This window comes from Aulostomus chinensis, chromosome 1, assembly GCF_037954235.1.
Source record: "Aulostomus chinensis isolate RoL2024-O1b breed Wild chromosome 1, RoL_Achi_v1.0, whole genome shotgun sequence".
In the NCBI taxonomy this organism is placed as follows: Eukaryota; Metazoa; Chordata; class Actinopteri; order Syngnathiformes; family Aulostomidae; genus Aulostomus; species Aulostomus chinensis.
Window position 1 is genome coordinate 66,915,816 of NC_141320.1, and position 21,967 is coordinate 66,937,782.

The 21,967-nt window shown below is 49.5% G+C and overlaps 1 protein-coding gene across 14 annotated transcripts in view; it reads left to right on the forward strand.

Annotated features, from left to right (window-relative positions):
• Positions 1–18,744, forward strand: part of LOC147272834 (uncharacterized) — a 39,854-nt gene extending 21,110 nt beyond the window's left edge. For 6 of the 14 annotated variants that reach the window (XM_086202431.1, XM_086202436.1, XM_086202419.1 and 3 more), the window contains 6 exons: positions 1,080–1,160; positions 6,101–6,328; positions 9,577–9,678; positions 11,482–11,597; positions 15,645–15,737; positions 17,293–18,744. In XM_086202431.1, coding sequence (XP_086058557.1) covers positions 1,080–1,160; positions 6,101–6,328; positions 9,577–9,678; positions 11,482–11,516 — 446 coding nt within the window. In that variant the 3' untranslated portion in view covers positions 11,517–11,597; positions 15,645–15,737; positions 17,293–18,744. Of the gene's footprint in view, positions 1–1,079; positions 1,161–6,100; positions 6,329–9,576; positions 9,679–11,481; positions 11,598–11,826; positions 11,897–15,644; positions 15,738–17,292 lie in introns of all 14 variants that reach the window. The other 8 variants (XR_015112612.1, XM_086202486.1, XM_086202468.1 and 5 more) reach the window with 7 other exon arrangements.
• The last annotated feature ends 3,223 nt before the right edge of the window (positions 18,745–21,967 follow it).

The following is a 21,967-nucleotide window of genomic DNA, read 5'->3' on the forward strand; positions in this document are numbered from 1 at the left end:
TCTGACACCTTTTGGGAAGCAGCCTTGATTGACTCGCTGTTTATCTTGTTAGCGTGGAACAATGGCAGGAAATTGCCAGACGTTTTTAGACGCCTCTGAGTGACTTCTCCTTTTAGAAGCCGAACTGCGCCACAAAAGAGAGAAGCGTCCACGTCTCCTCCACTACACTTAGACGCTCGTAGCAAACATGAAAAGCAATCTTCAAAAGCTATCTTTATCCCCCTGCAGTTCTGAAGTGCAGAAATTAAAAGCTGCATATGGATGCCATCGAGACGCGAGCCACTCGGGGGAGATTAACGACAACACCAGGCATCTGTGTCGACTCATCCGCACACAGATCAGGCCGTGATAATCGCAAATTGCCTCCTTTTCAAAGATCTGTAAGTCCAGAGCGGGTTACAGAGGAGGCGTCATGTGGTCGACATTTCACGGAGGCTCGCTGAATTATCCCGCCAATCAGTATCAACGGCGATCCTCACCGAGTTAACGAGTCCATCCACTCGGGGATTAATTAGTAGTAAAGTTCAGTGGTTGATAAGTTGTGTTGCAGAGTTCCTCTAAAGTCTTCAATGTTCAGAAAATGTTGGATTTTGTTCTTTTCAGAGTTAAAAATCTGCTTCAGCCTCAACGTCGTGAGACGTTTCAGCACCAGACACTCGTGTCAATATTCACGCATGACATTCGTGTGAGCCGCTGCTGCAGGGCTGGCGCGCAAAGTATCAGGCACCTGGTGCGGCACTGTTGCTGACCTCTACGATCAGGTGTAGTCATTCTATACATTTGATGTACTTGCTCATGTATTTGTAGTTTATTTTATTGATAACATTTTTGGTGTGTCTTTTAAGGGAAAAAGAGAGAACTTTTTTGAATATAGTGTGAGAGGGGAATCTTGATTGTTCCGATGAAAACCTGAAGCTGAAGGTGGGTTCTGGGATGTGCCGGTTGGAGGAGACCGGCCCAACCGCGGCGGGGCAGCAGGAAACATTTCACAATCGAGTCTTAAGCGGGACGAGAAAGGGCTTACAAAATACACCTCTTCTGCAGTATAAACAGGATTTTTGTCTAAATTGTGTACACAGTTCAGCTGGAGAGCCTGGCAACCGGCGTGGATGCAGGCGGATATCACTCAGCCCAACGTAAATACAACCGATTCATCCAAGGTAACAATCAACCATACGCACAAACCCCCCCATTAAGTGCTACTTCAAATATTTATATTTCTTTTTGGTATAAATATAACAAAGTTTCATAGTTCTGGCATTGTTTGGAAGGGCAAGGAACCCGCCGGCTTTATAAATGAGCGGCGGGTGACAGGTGGCGCTGCAGGAACGAAGAGGTAAACACTAACAATACCACTGACGTGTTTGGAAGCGGCGCAGCCGAGCGCGGCGGCGGCATATTTCTACAGGAGAGAGAGTTTTATTGCCTGAGTCAGCGTGTGACGGAGAGGTCCACACATGGAGGGAATGTTTCTTTTTCGTCCTTCACATCCAGATTCAAACATTTCCACCTTGTGTGAGGGATCGAGAGGAACCAGCCAAAAAAAATGCCCCCCGCCCCCCACCAGCGTGTCAGCCTCCCGCACATTCAAACCCGAAATCCTGATGGAGATGTGGGTCCTGCTGCGCCCCCTAGTGGTGTATTTGTCTGCATTCATCGAAGTGCTGCACCTCCACCTCCGACCTGTTGGTGGTGCTGGAGTGCTGAAGCAGGACAGAGGGAACTGCGCTGAGTGATGTAACACGCCATCGAATAAACGCCTGTGTTTCAGACTTTAGTCAAGAGGGGCTGTTAGCCTCGGGGACCTGGTACAGATCCCAGGACTTATGACCCTCAAGTTTCTCAGTGCAGCCATTTGAATCATTTCTCACCTCCAGCCTTCTGTACCTGGACTCCAGAGTCTGAGTTCTGCACTGGCTGGGAGGCGGCGTGGACCGTACGCAATAAATGTGTGTACAAGTACAGGAAAGTACTTCCTGGCACAGACATGTTTGTCTTTGATGTCATACAAATTGATATTAGACACAATAAAATCCAAAATCTATAAAATGGATTAATGAGTTGTCATGGCGCCTCGTATTGAGCCAGAGTGACTAACAAAGCCCAAATCACGTGACGTCGAGTGGCTCTGATCAGTCGCCTGCTTTTTCTGGCCGTGGACGCCACACGCAGACCCCTAAACCTCTCCTCTGCTCCTCCGGTGATGTAAATACATCCTGATTCTCTTTAGGAGGAGATGAGCGACGCATCAAAGCCGGTTAATTTGCCCGGTTTGCAAAATCTGTCGGTGCTTAGAAAACCTAAAGGAGGAGGACGCTGTCGGCTTAGATGCGCCGTCACGTGTCCAAAGACCACGGCGACCATCTCCGTCTCCTCCGCATTCTTCCACCGCTGCTAATCAGCTCGTGAATGAGATTTCATCTGCCGTCCTCGTACAACTTCCTGCTGCTGCTGGATAATCAGCCCCCGAAACAGAAGCCGCAAACATGAAGTATCCAGGGAGGAGCAGGAGGAGGACGGAGGCCAGCACGAGCTCATTGGTTATGCACAACTTTTACACTGGTGGCGTGGTGAGGTGTAATGTCAGCTATCGATTGATTGGCTCTCGGGTGTCTCGCTGTCAGGCCACATTGACATTCTCTCATCTTACCACGGAGGGAACTCGTGAATGTGCGTGTGCCAGGAATCCTTCACTCTCGGCCCTCTTCCTGTTTCTGGGAATGTAACGGATCTTCCAGCGTGTTGGTCGTCACGCTGCTGTAAAACTCCCACAACCTGACACGTGACGTTAACGTGGTGCAGGTACGGAGGCCCAGCTGGCGGCTCCTGCTGGCTCCGTCGCTCCAGGCGTGTAGCTGGAGTTAGCTCATCAGTAGGACACACAGCTACGCTACGTTAGCAGTTAGCGGGAACTTGAGCTGCAGGAGATGCAGATGTTGCAGAGGGCGGTGCAGTGAGAAGGTCTTCCTCGGAATCTGAGGATGATGAGCTGGTAGTTTCATGCAGCGTCGCTATAACGACCAGCTCAAAGATGAGGTGAGATGATGGCGAGGCAAGGCAGTTTTCTTTGTTGCCTGTTTTCCCCACCAGTTTGTCTCCAGGCTTCATGGCATCATAACAACATCCTCTGCCCTCAGAGCCTCACATCAACTGAGGAGAAACTCCATAGAAAACCTTTAACAGGGAAAAATGGGAGAAACCTCAGGGTGAGGAGGGGAGGAGGATCCCTCACCAGGAGGGACAGACGTGCAGGAGATGTTGGTACAGACAAGAAAACAGTTTATAACACAGAATGGAGGAAACATGGAAATGTTAATAACAGCTGAAGAAGGAAGCTTCTGGAAGGGGAGGCAGGGAGAGCAAGCCAGCTTGATGGGGGACCGGATGGTAGACTGGTTCATGGAAGGGGGGCGCAGGCCAGTTTAACAGCAGGGAAAAAGGGGGTAGGGGGGCGATGCAGGCAGCGGTTGGTGCATAGACATGGAGCTCTGGTGGATCTGTGGAAACACAGAGAGACTGCGAGACACCAAGGCCAAACTACAAAGTGCAACAAGTAGTGAGAGGAGAGGAGAGGAGGAGAGGGGAGGGCTCCATGTAACCTGATGTGTCCCCCAGCAGTCTAAGCCTGTAGCAGCATAGCTATCAATGGTTCAGAGCTACCTGAACCAGTCCTGACTGAAGGCTCTGTCATAGAGGAAAGTCTTAAGCCTGGACTTAAAAGTAGTCAGAGGGTCTGCCTCTCTGACCCATGGAGAGATGCTGGTTCCACAGTAGAGGAAGCGGTAAGGTATGATGTCATGGATTGTTGTAGTTTTGGCTTCGGCAAAGTCAAATCTGTTGTGAACAAAAAAATTCAGATTTGTTCTGGAGTTCTTCAGATGTGTGGAGAAACTCGTGCTGGGACAAAAGCTTCCAGTGAGTCCAGATGTTTGTTCGACTCTGGTGGTGGTTTTTTCAGCCTGCGACTTTTAAATTTGCAACTTTTTAGGAGATGAAGCGTTCTTCAGGAGACTTTAGTCTCTCAGTGTTGTTTCGTCACACCTTCTCAACGCCTGCACACACCGCACATATGGACGTCCTCAAAACAAGATCCCAAACACCCGGAGCAAGCGAGTGCTGTGAGGTGACACCATCGCCGCCGCCATCGCTATCGCCGCCGCCACCGTGCAAACATAAAAACACAGAGGTGGCGGGGGCGTCTGCGTCCCCCCGGTCCATCGCTCTTAGCTGGGCTTATTGATTGTGACGTGCGCTTGCAGTGCACCTTCCCAGTCGCCTGTCAGCCAGATGCATGCTGGCAGGCCCCCCCCAACTCACAAACACACACACACACACACACACACCCCCGACAGCGCCCGCATGGATGCAAGGTTGTAGGGGTATCATGGCGGTGTGGGAAGGGGGGTCAGAGAACAAAACAGAGGGAGAAAGACAGCTGGCCCTCGACTCCTTGCCTCTCTGCAGGCCCACAAAACGTGCGCCCCCCCCCGCTTGTTGTCGTCGTGGCTACAAGGTGAGCTAGCTGCCTGCACTGGTTAGCCTCTGTTTGAGGAAACTCAGCTCTGTCACCCTCGATCTTTTCTAGTGTTTCACCCCTCAGGATGAGGATGAACTGTTTCAGTCTGCTCACTTTTCACCGCCACATTTATAGCCCCCCCCCTCACACACACACACACACACACACACCTCCCACCTGCGCAGCTTGTTTAATGCCAGAGCCTCCAGAAGGTGCATCCCTGCACGCTCAGCGGCGGAGACAGGTAATGAGTTCGCTCGAGGGGAGCTGACGCCACTGCGCGCGTGCGAGAGTGTGAAATTACCTGACACAGCGTTCACTGACGCAAGGTGCCCACCCCCACCCCACCCCCGTCTGTGTGTTCACCACCGTGGGATTTGAACACACATGTTCACACGGAGACGGAGGAGTTAGGAGAACACAACATATGTCTGCTGGTGAATGCGTTACATCAAAAAAACCTAATGGCGCTGGAAGCTGCTGGGCTACGGGGGGGGGGGGTGTGTCAAATGGGTGCGGTTGGCCCTGAAAAGGTAACGTTACTCTGGTTGACCTGACCGTGTTTATTTCACCAAGATGGCAAAGTTCAGCAGTGACAAGATTCTGGATCTTTCCAGTGTTCGGGTTCATTCGGCTCAGATCCGGCTTGCTCTGCTCAGATCCAGCTTGCTCTGCTCACATCCGGCTCGCTCTGCTCAGATCCGGCTCGTTCGGCTCAGATCCGGCTCGTTCGGCTCAGATCCGGTTTGCTCTGCTCAGATCCGGCTCATTTGGCTCGTCATTGACTAATTTTTATTTTAATTCATATTCCACTTGTTTCTGTTGGTCAGTATAAATAAAAGATCCTGGCAGGAAGTTTAAAGCTTCACAGCATCAAACAGGACGGCGACCTAGGCAGTCATAACCGGCCCTATGGGAGAAACCAAAATCCTGAACGGATCATCAGTAATAATCATACCCCTGGCCCCCCGGCCCCCCATCAGTATCTCCATCCATTCGTCTTGGAGGAGGAAATTACTAAATCCAATACAGTTCGATAGAAATCTGGCCCGCCTGGATCGGCTGCTGGTGGATAATGTGGCCTGATAACGTCGCTCGTTTCCGGGCCGAGCGCCATCCGTCATCCGGGGTGGGGTGGGGGTGTTGGGGGTGGGGTGGGGTGGGGGTGTCAAACTGCCTGCTGATCCGTTATATGAGTCCAGTCAACCTGGATCATGAACCAGTTGCAACTTCTGGAGTTTCTGCTCTGATTCTGATTCTTCCCATCGTTCACGTCTGGGACGTGAGCACCTGAGGCGTGATGTCACCCTCCACACCTGGAGGCCTGGCAGGTACGACTCACGAAACAAGATGGCGCGTGATTACATGCACCAAAAAATACAATTAAAGAAGAATTATGCATCCTATATATTGATATGAATGAATGTATATTTTGTCCATTTGTTTTCCCTCCATGTGATTTATTCCTTCTCATGAATTGGTTTAGTGTTAATTATTATTTATGTAAGTATTTATTAATTTATAAATATTGTTTGTGGATTTAAGGGCGTTCTTGTGGTTTATGTCTCCTATGTTTGTCAGCAGCTTCGGTCCTCCGTACCTCTCAGGGAATATTTGTGACTTTCCCGGTCCAACCTGTCGCGCCAGCGCCCCCTGGTTCCTGGGAGTCATCCGATAACCGGAGCTGTGGAACATTCCGGGGTTTCCGAGTCTCTGCAGAAATGAATACTAATCGGCGATTACGATGCAGATTTGCTGAGCAGTCGCCTCGATGTGGCCTGAGGGAGAGCAGGATGTCGTCTCTTACTTCAGGTGCTGCGCGACCTCTGCACGACCTGCTATTAAAGAGGCACAAATGTTGCTGCTGTTAATGAGCGAGGAGCGGCGGCGCCCGTAACACGCCGCAAATATTAGCAGACGAGGAAATGTAATACTTGTTAAGTGGAGATTTGCAGACTCAAGGAGGGAGGATGGGAATAATCAACATGACGTCAGGAAGATTAGAACAAGTTCTCTCATTTAAACCCCCGGAAACAGCTGAGCTGGGCCGCCGGTCGTCATGGCGACGTTGCCACAATATTCTGGAGATGAGGAGATATTTAAACTGTGACATCATGCAAGACGCAAACATTTTAAAGGTTGGTTGTGGTCTTGCAGACTGACCTGGCGGAGATCTGAGCCTCCTCATTCACTCAGTATTCTGGAGTGTGGAGGTGTGGAGCTGCAGTCCCCACTACCACCACTAGATGTCACTGAACCCCACACAGGGCCTGGGAGTCAGCTGGGGCTCGACCTTCAGGAACTGAGGCCAAAATGGTTCATTAGAAAGAGATAATTGGTGACTTTCTTCATGTCACATGACTTCATTGGTGTTATTGGGTGAATTATCCTCTTTTTACCATTTCCTCTTTCATTCTGTAGATTTTTCATAATTTACTTCTGCCTTGTGCGCTCAAATTTGCCTCTTTTTCAGCATGTTTTTCTTTTATTCATTCACTGATATATGAGGGAAGATGTGATAAAAATTGAAAATGAGGAAGGTGATAAAACTCTGCAAAGGCACGTGAAGACTGAGGCAAATGAGAGCGGACGGGTGACTGTTTTAGTGGTCAGTGCCTGCGTGTGTTTTTGGTCCGTGCGTGACGTGAGAACGGTTCCTACCGGGTCATCTGTGTGTGTCGGGTTCTCCACACGTTCGGTTCCAGCTTTCATGTTCTGTAGTTTCCTGTATCAACTCCTCGTGTAGGCGAGATCAGCGTCGCCGCACTTTCCTCTTCATTTCAGTCAGATTGGACCTGCTGTGAGTGGCGTGACTGTGGAGACCACCGGGTCACCCGCCGCCCCTCGGAGGCCGAGTGATCCGGTTCACGTCCCTGCCACCGCCGCCTTTCAAAGGACACTTAATTTCCTAGTTGTTTACGACGCTCGTCTCCAGAGATGTAAAGTTCAGAATGCATTTTTAATTCCAAATTAAGCCAGTAAAGGAGGAGGAGGAGGTGGTGGAATATTCCGTGTTTCACATTCTGACAAACATGACCTCCCCTCGCTGGGGCGGAGGGATTACGCCGAACAAAAGTTGGCCCACTCGCCGCACCAGGGTTTAAGGCTATTGGGGTGACAGATTAGAATATCTCTCACCCTGGCGAGGAGATAAGAGAGGAAACGGTGCGAAACATAATGAACCCGTGATCTCCGCCCCCCGCCACCCCGCACGTGTGAAGTTGAGATTCATAAATCTTCAAAACAGTGGTGCAGATTTGTGGGTTTTTAAGAGCTCTACTTAACGCTTCAAACACCATCTGGGTTATCAAAGGTTGCTTCCTGCTCGCTGTCCCGTTGCCGCTTGCTCGCCTGTTTGCTAGCCCCCCCAAACACCCCCCCCCCCCAATAATTACAAACATGTCAGCGCGTGACGTCTGCTGATGCCGACGCCGCCACCTTGCGAGCTGTGTGGCTGAAATGGCGTAGTGATATATCTCACCCTCTCCCGCTCTCAATTAGCTCCCGGCGCTCCAGGTTAATGGAACTTTTGATTGGGAAAACTCTGGTTTCCTGGCCGCCTGCTTTTCTTGTAGCTGGGACGTGGGGGGGGGTCGACCTCGCCCTTATCTGCTGCTGCAGAGAGACCAGTTCTTCCGGGACGCGAGCACAGCGCAGACGGGTTCTAAGTTCACCGAAACACTTCTGAGTCTTCACTGTTTACTTTGTTGGTTGTTTATTCGACACGCTGGAGGAAGTTTCTAAGTCATGGTCACAAGATATAACACGTTCCCACAAATAAATCAAAGCGTGGAAACAAAGCGGTGGCCTCCCCTCAGGTTCCTCACGGCCGCCACTCTGGGTAAACTGTTGGTGTCTGCAGGTTGCAGGTGATTGGGCGGTGAATGACGGAGGTGTTCGTCCACTCATGTTCCACAAACCTCCAGCTAACGAGAGCCTCTATCAGAGGATGACACCAAACACCAGCCCGCCGGGCACCCCCGCCCCCCCCCTCCCCCTCCCCCTCCCCGGCTGTGCTGGAGCAAACGCATCAGTGACTTTCTCTTCAGCTTGTTTGCGGGCACGTTTGAGGCAAGGTGACATGAAACATTCCTGCAATTTCCCCCCCCCAAAAAAAAGCTTAAGGTGGAATTGTTCTCCATGGGAGGGAGGAGCTGCTACCTCTTCCTCTCCGTTCCCTCGTTTACCTAACTTGCCAAAAGGGGGGGGGGGGGGGGGGCGCTTTACCCCTCACGCAACCCTCCTGAGGAATGGATGGCTGGCGAGCGAGGAAGAAATGCAGCCTGACAATCTCCCCTTCCCTGCGGCGGCTGGATGCCAGAAAGGAGCGGCGTTTCTTTGGAGAGATCTTTCAGCGAAGATGCCAGGGATTAAGAAAGAGAGGACTGCAGGACACTGCTGTGTCACCTAGCATTAACCAGCCCTAAACTCTCCCGTTACCAGATACTCCTCACAAAATAGGTCACGCCGGGCCAAACGTGAGGGGGAGAGAGGTTTTAATTCCTTGTGCTGCCTCCTGGGAGGCCTCATACCTCCAACAGTCACGTTCATGCAAGTCAGCTGCAGCGGCGGTGACCTTCCCCAGAAAGTTGGAGGGGGCCGGAGGAGGCACTTGGTCGCCTCTGATGGCGTGTCACTGTAACGTGGCACCACTTCCTGTTACCATAGAGAAGCCAGCATCACCCTGGATATACTGCACTGCACAACCCAGACCCCCCCCCCATCCCAAGTTTTCCTCTGAATTTGTCACAACGTCCACGGCGACCAAAGGACAAACTGAGGAGACTTGAAGTCAAAGGTCACGACGGTGCAGTACGGCCAGGAAATGTAGTTAGTAGTTTTACTGTGTTGTGAGGTATTACAGAAATATTCTTAGGGTGTAACAAACACCACAGTCCGCTTTTTCAAGTTTTTATACTGCAGTGATTGTGCGGCTGATGGCGAATGTACTGCCCCTGCGGTAGTGGGCCTGTGGTACTGTACTTGGTACAATACTCAGTATAGTACTGTGATACTGGACAGTAAGACATCTCACGAATGCCTCGATATGCCACATGCAGGATCGAGGAGGAGGAGTCTCGAACTGGCCCGGAGGAGGAGCCTGGTCTGGTCCAGGAGGAGGAGCCTGGTTTGGTCCAGGAGGAGGAGTCGGCCCACTCCAGGTGAGAGATGCAGCTCCTATGGAGGTGTCCAGGTGTGACTGAATCTTTCTGGAGCCTGTTTGTCTTCGTGGGTCTGTCCAGGAGGAGTGAGGGGTGAGGAGCGGCCTCCCCCCCCACCAGGCCGCCTCTCTCTAAAGAGCTCTGACATGAACAGGACGCCTCAGCCGTCGTCAGGCAGGATCCCGTCTTTCATTTCGACAGAAGCACGGCCCAAAGTTTCCTGTCGTCTTTGTCGTCCGTGTGAAGACGCTCGGCCGGTCCTGAATTATTCATCGTCGTCTTCGTCAAACGCAAACAAACAGAATAAAACATCGTTATGAGGCATAAATATGAACAAACAGCATCTAAAAGCATTAAGGAAACAGGGGTTTGGAGCGACACATGAGGACAGCGCATTTGACTGGCTGGACGGAGTCGCCGCCGCCGCCGCCGCCGCTGCAAACCCTCCAACCCCCCTAATGATGTGTGGCCTGTCAAAGAGACGCAGCCAAATTACATTCAGGAGTACAAAGCCTTCGTCCGAGGTTTGCTCTCTCTGTGCAACACCCTGCAAAACAATAACTGGGATTCAGCAGCTGCAAATTGCACTAAAATTTCCCAGTCTCTTTCTGTGAATTATTAATGAGCGCCAAACCAAAAAAGACCAAAAAACGAGGAGGGGGAGGGGGGTCTACAGTATGCCCTCGCAGTGCTATAAAGCCGTAATTATGCCAGAGAATGAGAAATGGAACAAAGTTATTGGAGCCAGGAAAGGAGAGGCAGAAACTGAAACTAAGAGCTGGAAATCAGGAGCTCGGAGGCTGAAAAAGAAGCAAAAGTCGTTTTTTTTTTTGTTTTTTTTTTATTGCAAAAAGCCAAAACACGGAAACGCAATTAAAATGGCGGTGAACAAACAGAATTAGCATCTGTCCGTCAGGTCGTGATGCATGTGAGAGGAGGAGGGGGAGGGCCAAGCCTTGGCAGACAGTTGTAGGTGATATTAGCGAGATGCCAGCAGAGGCTTTGTGCCAGGGTTCTCAAAGTGGGGTCCGGGGACCTTCTGCAAGATGACAGCCCTCTGAACAAATGTAGTACTTCACACTTCAGTAGGGGGCAGTGTTGCACCCCTGCTAACCTCCTGCTGCTCAGAGAGAACGACCTGTAAATACGGTATTTTTTTTAAGGTTGTTTTTTTTTTTTTTTTTAAGTAACTTTCTCTAATTTCCAGGTAATTTCTCCTCACAGGTCTCAGTTCAATTCCTCCTCTTTGTGTTTTCCAAGTAAAGAAATGTTTAAAAATGAAAAGATGCGTTTAAAAAAAGGCAACATTTTAGGAACCGGGCTTCAGTGTACCCACGATCCAACAAATATGCTGCTGGTTTTCCTCATAAGTCTTAGTTGATAAATGTGTCTTTGGTTAATGTAGTTTGGTTTTCTGACTGATCAGAAAGAGCGTTGTCATTTCCTCGTCTAACTTCCTGGTTTCAGGAGAAAGTTTGAGGCGAAAAGTGCGTGTTGTTGTTTGTTGTTTGTTCAGGTGCAGAATGACAACAGGAGCAGGAACGGTGACGATGTTTAGAAATGTTCTTGTGTGTGTGGATCAAAGGAACCCTTCGCGTTCTGAGGGAACGTTCCGTGTTTGTCACTGAAGACAAGAATCTCGGGGTTTCGACTGTGGCGCCAGGAAAGGAAACGTTAGGAGCGCCTCCATGTTGGCGCTCTCAGGCGGTGCGACTCGGGTCTTGAGATGCTCACTCACCCAGGTGTGTGTGTGTGTGTGTGTGTGTGTGTGTGTGTGTGTGTGTGTGTGTGTGTGTGTTTTAGTGCTGTTGGCGGTGGAAGGAATGTTGAGTGTCTGACTGAAACGGACCAATCAGAGGATCCCATCCAGGACCTGGTGGCTGCGGTACTTCGCCACACTTGGGAGTCAAGTGTTCCGTGTGAGTTTTTCATCACCCCTGACCCAAAGAAATGTACTTTAATGACCTCTTTGGTTAAAGTCTTACTTAGTTAAAGTGAAAATCCAATCAGTCCATCAATTCTTGTGTTTGCTCTGAAGTTTCAAGTCACATTTCAATGAAAGGTTGATCAGATCTGACAGTACAGACTCGAGATGTGTGAGTGACTTTTCCAGGTCATCCTGGCTTTATTCATTCCGAACTCTTCCAGGGACAAAGAAGCAGGAGGGGTGAAGCACCGGGTCCTACTGGGAAGTCAGTCACTTCCCCTTTTAAGGAAGGTGTGTGTGTGTGTGTGTGTGTGTGTGTGTGTGTGTGTGTGTGTGTAGGTGTGTGTGTGTGTCTCAGCCTCACTCAGTACATGATGCTGTGAGCCGGGTTTCATGTGTTTCCTGGTGCTGTCCTGCCCTCTAGTGGCCGACTGCTGGAAGCTCCTGCTGCTGTCCCTCAACGCGAGGGCTGTCTCGGCACATTTGTCTCCCACGTCATTGCGAGAATGTTTCTGCAGCGTATTTGGGTGTTGTTTTTTTGTGCACCGCCATTGCAGAACAACAGGAAGGAAACATGCACACACACACACACACGTTTGTGGCGCTAGAATTGTGAAGGATCAGCGAACTCCCACCCTCACAGGGTTTGTAGTCCAGGTTTGTAGGAGCCTAGAATGGTGATGTGGGTTCTTTTTAAAACCACAAACTAGTTGTGATGGGATCTTTCCCACTGGCTCATGAAGTGACATCATGTCAGGCCTGAATCTGTTCAGGATTAAATCTTTCTATTCCAGTGAATCATGACAAACACTCAGAATCTACTGTGCAGGTTTGTTGCATGTAACAAGAAAAAAATAACTTCCTGTTTGAGCTCCAGCTGTTGCGCCTTCATTAGCATGCTGCTAAAGTTAGCGCTGCTAATTCTCTATCATCTGTGCTCTCTGAGGCAGAACCTGGATCAGTAAAAAGATCCTCCACACAGAACCAAGCTAGTGAGCAGCACCGCTCCCTGCCGCCGCTCCGACCGCGTGGCGACGCGTCGTCTCTTCGGGGTTTACACAAAGATGCTGAAATTCGTCTCCAAGCAGAGAGATGAGGTTCAGCTTCTGTCCACATCCTCAGGATCAGCTTCAGTCACGTGGATCTGAAGTCCAAGGGATGTGGTTCAGTATTCGTTGTTAAAGTCTTTATTTGGACTTCCCTCGTGGTTCCCATCTTCAACCGGCATAAAGGTTAAAGCTTCAAATCAGGATCCACATCTGTGCGAACCTGCAAAATGTGTGTGTGCGCGTATGTGCATTCGCGCCCGTGCGCGCGTGTGCTCTCCTGTCACACTCGTCAGAGTTCAAGGTCGTCACACAGCTATTTACAGCTCATCTTGCCTTGCGTCCATGTCGCAAAATGACAAGGTAACGCAACTGGAGGGGTCAGCTGTGTTACAGGAACGCTCCCACAGATTGGGCGGGGGATCAATCCTGCCTGACAGTGTCTTCAGGATACTCCGACCTGACTGGACCATGACAGGCGCACAACAAACACAGTGGAGCTCACACAAACACGCACAGCAATACTTGTAAACAAACACAAGAGCACAGACCAAATATAGCGTGCAGCTGTCCGTCGCCGTCTGACACCCACGACCTCTGTCAGCTCCGGTTTATCCCTTGTCCTGTCAAGGTGCATCAGAGAGGCGGTGAGGTGTTTGCCCAACAGTTGGTGACTGTTTTCACTCCTGCAGCAGAGTTTCTGCAGATGTGAAGCTCCTCACGTCACCGCTGAGCAACAACACGAACCCGAGTCACCACGCCGCGTTCCAGGTTCGGAGACGGGAGCCATTCTGAGAAATCCGTTGTCACGTTTCAAAGGAAGAGCCGAAGCAGCTTCCGTTCATGGAAGGCGAAGCCTCGGAGGACCGGAGCCCTGCATTCGTCCTGACGGCCAGCAGGGGGAGACACCACCAGCCGTAACATGAGGAATGGCTTCCAACAAGTGTGTCACGTCTACGACGTCTCTGTTCCAACTCTCCAATGAGACACATTTTTCCCCTTTTCCTGATGTCATGTGACTGAACATATCCAGGACAGGTGTCAGTGAGCCAGTCATCATAATCTAGAATCCCGAATAAACCAGCAAGGACATCTTTGAACGTGCAGCCATAGACGCTCTCTACATATTTCACAAAATATTGAGTAACTGGAGGCTCGTGTGATCGATCGTCCCCCCTCATCAGGAGCCACTCGTCTGGCGTGTCTGTGGCCAAACAACGCTGGCAGCTCTTTGACGCCCTCCCAGGTCACTGAGCATTCCCTGCTACCTAATTACAACAGGGCAGTGGTCCTGCCTCCCCTCCCTCCTGTCTGGTAACACTGGAGGATGGCGGGAGGGTTGCCCAGGGGTTGCAGGGGGACGTATTTCTGACAAATGTGCCATCTCCATAATTAGCTGGGAAGCAACATATGAAACATTAAACAGGCCGGGCGCTGACGACAATCAAAACATTTCATTTGTTGTCAATTATTCATTACTTTGAAGGTTCTGAAGAGGTCGTTAATATGGAAATAAGCTTGTGATGCTAACAAGGTTGTAGTATCTGACTCCAGATCATCTGAGCAAAGACGACGCCTCCTTTTTTTCTTTGAGGCTCATGTTTGGCCTCTTCTTGTCTGGTCTGTCATTTTATTACGCTTTCGTCTTATTCATGAATCCAGTTCTTCAATCAAAACCATTTTTCGGACTCGAAAACAAGCTTTTATCCTCTTCATTATGGGGAAAAAACTTATTCAGAGGAATTCTTTCTTGATAGTTTCGATTAGTCGGAGGCAACAATGAGACCGATTCTTTCAGGTTCGGTCTGGCGTACAGAAGTACACTCTGGAGGAAAATCCAGGAAGGAGAGCACAATCGAAGATAAGTTCAGACATATTGAAAATAACTCGGCAATCAACAAGATTGAAGTGTTCAGAGTTGATCCCAACGATGGGTGGTGGTTATGTGAGATTGTTGTGGATAGACTCGGCGTGGCAGAACCCTGACGCTCGTGGTTTCAAGGCACGAGGTTGTCGGATCAATTCCCAGGTGCTTCAAAGAGTTGTGGTAACTAAACCTGAGAGGAGGGGCGTGCTGGCTTCAGCTGGAGCTCAGTCAGAGCACTTGGTTCTGCTCTCGTAAGGTTTGATCCTCTAAAGCAGGAAGGCAGTGCTGCCTCTGGAGTTGTTGCTCCATCAGGTGGCAGAGAATCTGTAAATCTGGGAACGGGGACATGCTGACCTGGGATCAATCCCAGGTCCCTGACAGAGTTCCTCATGTGGAAGTGGAGAGAGAAGCCAGTACATGGAGGAAACCAATGCTGTCCAAACTCAGTGTAAAGTCAAACTGGTTTTAGACTGTGTTGTGCTTTTAGTGGCGCATGGGAGGGGGGAAAATGGGTGTGTGTTCCGGGAGCCTGCGAGTCAGCTGATTAGCAATCAGTTTGCGGAGGTTTAATCGTCTGTTTGAAGAGAGTGAGTGGAGCTGCTGGAAGGTTCCTGCTTGCTTCGAGCGTTCGGTGTGCAAACGGGAGGTCTGGAAAACTGGAGGGGAGCCGGTAAGCGTTGGTATTTTTGTCTTGCTTTGCTTGACGCTTTAGAACTGCTGACGGAGAGCACACAGCTGTGTCGTGGCGATGGGTTGTTTGGCTTTCGTTGTGGTTGATTAGTCACGTGAAGTGGAAGCGTAATGACCTGGGCGCAAGGTGCCCGCCTCGATTTTAGGACCTGATATTTGCATGGTGATGGTGGCGTTGTGGCGCTCTTCATGTGAAGTATTTTCAAGCTGTGCCTTGACCGTGGCTGTGAACGGCTCGTGTCGTTCTGGTGCTTATTCTTTGATTTTAGTTCCTGGGAAGTTTAATGTGTCTTCACATTTATGGTTTATCATGTAAATGTAGTCTGGTGTGTCATGTAAAACATTCCACGTTAGCATGTTTGCACAAGAGCATTGCACACGTGTCTACCTAACCATAATTACCGTTGTCTTCTCGTCCACTTTCTGTCTCCTTAAGGGTTTTTCACCGAAGGTACGAAGAGTGACGAAGGCGAACTGCTGCTGTTCCTCAGTCCCTGCTGCCAACTGTCATCTACTTGATCTCACAAGGGTGAGTGCACCCCTCTTCTTTCTGCACAGTTTCATTATCTTGTCATGGGACAGCACTGAAGAAGTGACTCAAATTGTGGCCAAAGCGTCAGTGTTTGTGTGGCCACCATGACTTTGCAGCACTGCCTGAAGCCTCTTGGGCATGGAGTTCACCAGAGCTTCACAGGTCGCCACTGGACTCCTCTTCCACTCCTCCATGACGACGTCACGGAGCTGGTGGATGGCTAAATGGCTAATTGGGCCCAATTTGACACGGAAGGTGGAGGAGCGCAAGGTGTCTAACATCCACCAGCCCCGTGATGTCATCATGGAGGAGTGGAAGAGGACTCCAGTGGCGACCTGTGAAGCTCTGGTGAACTCCATGCCCAAGAGGGTTAAAGCCTGATTTATGCTTCTGCGTCGCGCTGTCGCTGCGGACCCCACGCCGTAGCCTGATGCGCGCCTCCAAAAAATCCTGACTACATGTCGCGTCGACACGTGGTGACGTTAACATCGAGGACTGTGATTGGTCCACTCAGAAGGTGATTTGCGGTTCAGTCGCGACACAACAACACCGCCATTTTCAAAGTTTCTGTGGTGAAAGCTCCAAGAAAAAAAATGGACCGACCCGAAGAAAGGATTATCGAGGAGGTGCGCAAGTACGACCACCTCCACACCTCCTCCTCGCGGCACTAAAAAGAGCGCCACCCCCTAGCGGCTTAGCGGTGAATTGCAGAGCAACGCGTTCCCTCGACGCGACGCAGAAGCATAAACCAGGCTTAAGGCAGTGCGGCAAAGCAATGGTGGCCACACAAATATTGACACTTGGGGTGACTCACTTCTGTTGCCAGCAGTTCAGACATTAATAGCTGAGTCATAGTGAGGGGACAGTAAATTCACACTGTGATACAAGCTGTAGCCACACCACTTCACATTGTCTCAAAGAGTCACTTCTTCAGTGTTGTCCCATGAAAAGACAGAATTAAAATGTGCAGAAAGGAGGTGGGTGTCGTCAGGTTTGTGAGATCCTGGACCTGCCCTTGCAATGATCCTGGACCTGCCCTTGCAATGATCCTGGACCTGCCCTGAACTTTGAAAAGAAGAAGGGAAAACAGGAAACCTCGTCGTCCTGTCACAAACCCTTCAGTGGAATCCAGTTTACCTCAAGCCTCCATCACATGTCAGTCCTTTTTTCAAGTGGGGGGAAAATAACCAAACACCACCAGCTAAACTTGACACTCGATGAGAGTGATGGTTCAGGAGAATCAACCGGCTGCTGTTGGTTCCTGGCTTCATCCCAAACAAACAGCAACATTGTTGGACCAGAGAGACGACAAGGCCCACAGAGGGACAAGCAAAATGTCCTCCCTCCAAATGCAAGACCCCTCACCAAATCTTAAGGAAAGTCAAGCATTGCAAGCCACTTTTTCACCACTTTCTTGTCCTGCAGGCCTGCCTGGAGAAGAACCTTCTGGAAGTTGTGACGATGCATGAGAGAAGAGGAAATCTGTATGAAACCAAGAGTGTCCAACAGCCACTGAGAGATTTGGCTCATATGTGATACTTTTGTTTGACAGGAGTCCAGGAGGATGAAAACAGTGGAAGGAGAAAAAGCCTGTGTCATGATTATTGGTGTCCATGGGGGGGCGCTTCAGTCAGCAGCTGAGCGTCCACACCAGGTGCTCTCATCAACGCTGGAAGGTCGACCAGGTCAGGCGAGTGAACGCCCTCTCCTGCCGGTGACTGATGCAAGGAAACAGGACGGCCATCACATGACGACATTGTGGGTGTGGCAGCTGCACGTTCAGTCACGATGACAAGCTGGAGTCTCACTTGTGTTGTAGGCTGCAGATCTTGTGATGTTTTGAGTTCAAAGTCAGAAAGTGAGGACTGAATGTTTGTGGCCTGAAAGCCTGCAGGAGGGGAGAGGTTCCTGCTGCTCCTGACGCCGCAGGCTCACCTTCACGGGTGTCCAGATCATTCTAGTAGGATTCTTTGAAGGTGAGGTGTAGCTCATTATGACATCGGAACACAGGGAAGTGGGAGGACCCGTGAGCATCCATCATTCATGTCAGCATCAGTCTTGTGGTCCCTAACACTCATGTCCTGTCTGGTCAGGACAACTTGACGGCCATGTCTGCTTTGGAGACGTCTCTCGGCCCAAGAGACATAGACGTTGTGGTGAGTCGGCAGCAGTTGGCGAAGGAGCGACCGTTTCAAAGCCAATGGAAGTGGAGTTCTGCTTCCGAGGGCCAGAAGCGGAACCTCCTGGCAGGTCTGTTTTGAGGACGACTGTCTCAGAGGATCACTCCAGTTGAGACCAGACGCTGTCCCAACCATGCTTGTCCATGGGCCAGGCCCAAGAGGAGGACGCCACCTCATGACTGCGGTCATCAACCCTTGGCCTGACACAAGGGAACTCAGTCTTTGCTGTTGAACGTATTTGCTGTGATTGAACATCGGCCGGCTGTCCGGTCCTGCATGATCGCAGATTTAGTGCAGGTGGAAAGTTTGTACGACCGCAACAGTGCCTTGGTGTGATTCCAGATGTTCAGCAGCTGCTGCCCTCAGCTGCCATCTCATGTTTTGTCATTTATACAAATGTATAACGTGGAAAAAGTTCCAGAGTCTAGAGAAAAACAAATAGAAAGAATATAGGTGGAGACAGTTGGAATTTGTTGTAATGTCTGTCTGCAGGACAACTAAGCTGAGAGTACTTGTCAGTACTCTGTAAATGTACTTGAAGTAACTTTGTCAGTAATAAAGAAATAAGGAGTACTTTAGCTAGTACTAGGTGAAAGGAAAAAATGAAAACTAAACTTCTAAGTTTGGTAGAAACTTAAAGGTCACATGATATATATACGTCTCTAAATATGGATGTATAAATCTGCATAGAAAGACCTTTAGACGTACGTGTAAATACATTGAGATGGGTATGTATTTGTGTATATAGGTAAATAAGTACATTTGTATACATTATGTATGTGAGGATGAGTGTTGTGGTGTTCAGAAGTAAAAATGGGTGAGGCCCTGAGGGATCACTTCCATCTGCTGGTGGGTTTTGTGGAGCTTTCATTGAAAGGAGGAGCTTAAAGGGGAGGAAGAAGAGAAGAGTGGTGAGTGAGTGAGTGACACTCAACACACCTGTCACACTCCCTCACATTAACCAGAAATCTTGTCATCGTCCCACCTTGTTTGTACTCATTTGACTGTGTTGTCACTCTCTGTTCAGCAGACACGCCAACTTGTGCCACATTTTGGATGAAGTCACCTTCCATGCTAAAGTCTGTTTCTGTACCAGGGTGTCTTCATCGGTCCCTCTCAGTGATGCTAATCAACTTTTACGAGCACCTGTAGCCACTGCAGCGCCAGGTGATGCTAACAGTCACATTTGCAACCCACTCAGCTCAACTTGGTGACTCCTCAGAATCTGTCCTTGTGTCTCCACTCTCACAAACACGACGCCATCATCACCTGAAGGACAGAAATGACAACATGACATACATCAGTTCTCCAAGCGGCGTGGTTCTGGTGGCGCAGTGGCGTTAGGCTTTGCAAACACATGAACCTGGTTGAAGACAAGAGGTGGTGGGATTGATTCCACCCTCTGGAGACAATTTTGAGACGCCGTCGCCCAAAGGGAAGGTTAATTGGAACAAAGAAAGACACCTTTGTGCCAAGTGGAGCCGGTGGTGCAGTGGTGTTGTGTTGGCGTGGAAGGGAGGTGATCAGTAGACGAGAGGCGGTGGGATCGATTCCACCTCTTGGAGTCAGTTTTGAGACGCCGTCGCCCAAAGGGAGGTTAAATGCGACAAACGAAGACTTTTGGGTGGCAAGTGGTGGCGCAGTGGCATGAGAGCTGGCACGGAACTGTGGACAACAGTGGACCTGAGACAACAGGATCAATCCCCCCCCTCCCCCGGGGTGTCAGTTTTGCAACGCCGTCCCCCAAAGGGAAGGTTAAATGCGACAAACGAAATTATCGTAGTACGAAGACACCCTGGTACGATGGTTAAACCAACGGACTGGAGCGCGGAAAACGGGCGGTTCGAATCCCCACCAGGGAGAGTTGGCACGGATGTCTCTCGGAAACGGAGCGGGGTGGGGGAGCTGCGGCGCCAAGAACTGAAAACCAATGAAACACAACAAAGCTACGGCTAGGGGGAGCCAGGACGCAGGGACAGTAGGGGGGTGTGGCCGTCCCCCCTCTCACTTTTTTTTGGGCACAAGTAACGAGACGAGAGTGGTTGTAGTAAGTAACTTACTTAACTTGTAGTAAAGTACTTAGTAATTTCTAACTTTAAAAATTAAATTTCTACTTTAGTAAGTTACTAATGTTACTTATTAATTAACTACGTTGTTAAAGTACTAAAGGTTACGTAAGTAACTTTAAAGTTAGTTGGTACTTACTTTACTTACCATTAAGTTACTTTGTTACTTACTTAAGTAAACTAACTGAATTAAGTTGCTAACTTTAACAAGTAAGTTAGTGTCATACAAAAAGTAACGTTAGTTTACTTAAGTAATTTGTGAAAGTACTAAAGTAACTTACTTTAAGTTAAGTTTTAGTAAGTTACTTACTTTAAGTTAAGTTTTAGTAAGTTACTTACTAAAACTTAACAACTTACTAAAGTAAGTTACTCAGTTTAGTACTTTAGTACTTTCACTGTCATTAAAAAAACTTAGACTTAACTAAATAACTTTAGTTAAGTTAATGTAAGTGCAACTTTCTTACTTTTTACTCTACGTAACTGTGAAGAATAGTAATGTTAGTTAGAAATATACTTACTTTACGCTACTTTTACTTACCCTACGTAACTGTACTAAAGTATAGTTACAAATAAGTTAAGTCAGTTACAAATGTACTTACAAATGACTAAGTGGTCATTTGCCTAAGGCTAACTTACTACAACCACTCTCGTTAGTCTCGTTACTTGTGCCCAAAAAAAAGTGAGAGGGGGGACGGCCACACCCCCCTACTGTCCCTGCGTCCTGGCTCCCCCTAGCCGTAGCTTTGTTGTGTTTCATTGGTTTTCAGTTCTTGGCGCCGCAGCTCCCCCACCCCGCTCCGTTTCCGAGAGACATCCGTGCCAACTCTCCCTGGTGGGGATTCGAACCGCCCGTTTTCCGCGCTCCAGTCCGTTGGTTTAACCATCGTACCAGGGTGTCTTCGTACTACGATAATTTCGTTTGTCGCATTTAACCTTCCCTTTGGGCGACGGTGTAGCAAAACTGACACCCCGGGGGAGGGGGGGGATTGATCCTGTTGTCTCAGGTCCACTGTTGTCCACAGTTCCGTGCCAGCTCTCATGCCACTGCGCCACCACTTGCCACCCAAATGTCTTCGTTTGTCGCATTTAACCTCCCTTTGGGCGACGGCGTCTCAAAACTGACTCCAAGAGGTGGAATCGATCCCACCGCCTCTCGTCTACTGATCACCTCCCTTCCACGCCAACACCACTGCACCACCGGCTCCACTTGGCACACAGGTGTCTTTCTTTGTTCCAATTAACCTTCCCTTTGGGCGACGGCGTCTCAAAATTGTCTCCAGAGGGTGGAATCGATCCCACCACCTCTTGTCTTCAACCAGGTTCATGTGTTTGCAAAGCCTAACGCCACTGCGCCACCAGAACCACGCCGCTTGTAGAACTGATGTGTGTCATGTTGTCATTTCTGTCCTTCAGGTGATGATGGCGTCGTGTTTGTGACAGTGGAGAAACAAGGACAGATTCTGAGGAGTCACCAAGTTGAGCTGAGTGGGTTGCAAATGTGACTGTTAGCATCACCTGGCGCTGCAGTGGCTACAGGTGCTAGTAAAAGTTGATTAGCATCACTGAGAGGGACCGATGAAGACACCCTGGTACAGAAACAGACTTGAGCATGGAAGGTGACTTCATCCAAAATGTGGCACAAGTTGGCGTGTCTGCTGAACAGAGAGTGACAACACAGTCAAATGAGTACAAACAAGTAATGTCTTTGTTCCATTTAACCTTTCCTTTGCTTGGCGGCAACTGTGAACCGGTTCAATAAACACGTCAGAACTCAGTGTAGGGACGACACGGCACACGGGCCTCGCAACACGTCAACTAGCAACGTGAGACGGGGGTGAGTTTAACAGGAGGATGAACCAGTTCAAGTCCAACCCACCTGGAGGTGAAGGTGTGTTCACCTTTGCTTTGATTATGGGTGGAGCTACACACACCTGACTTCTGACAGCGCCCTCATCTGTTCAAGCAAAGCACCTACAGAGAC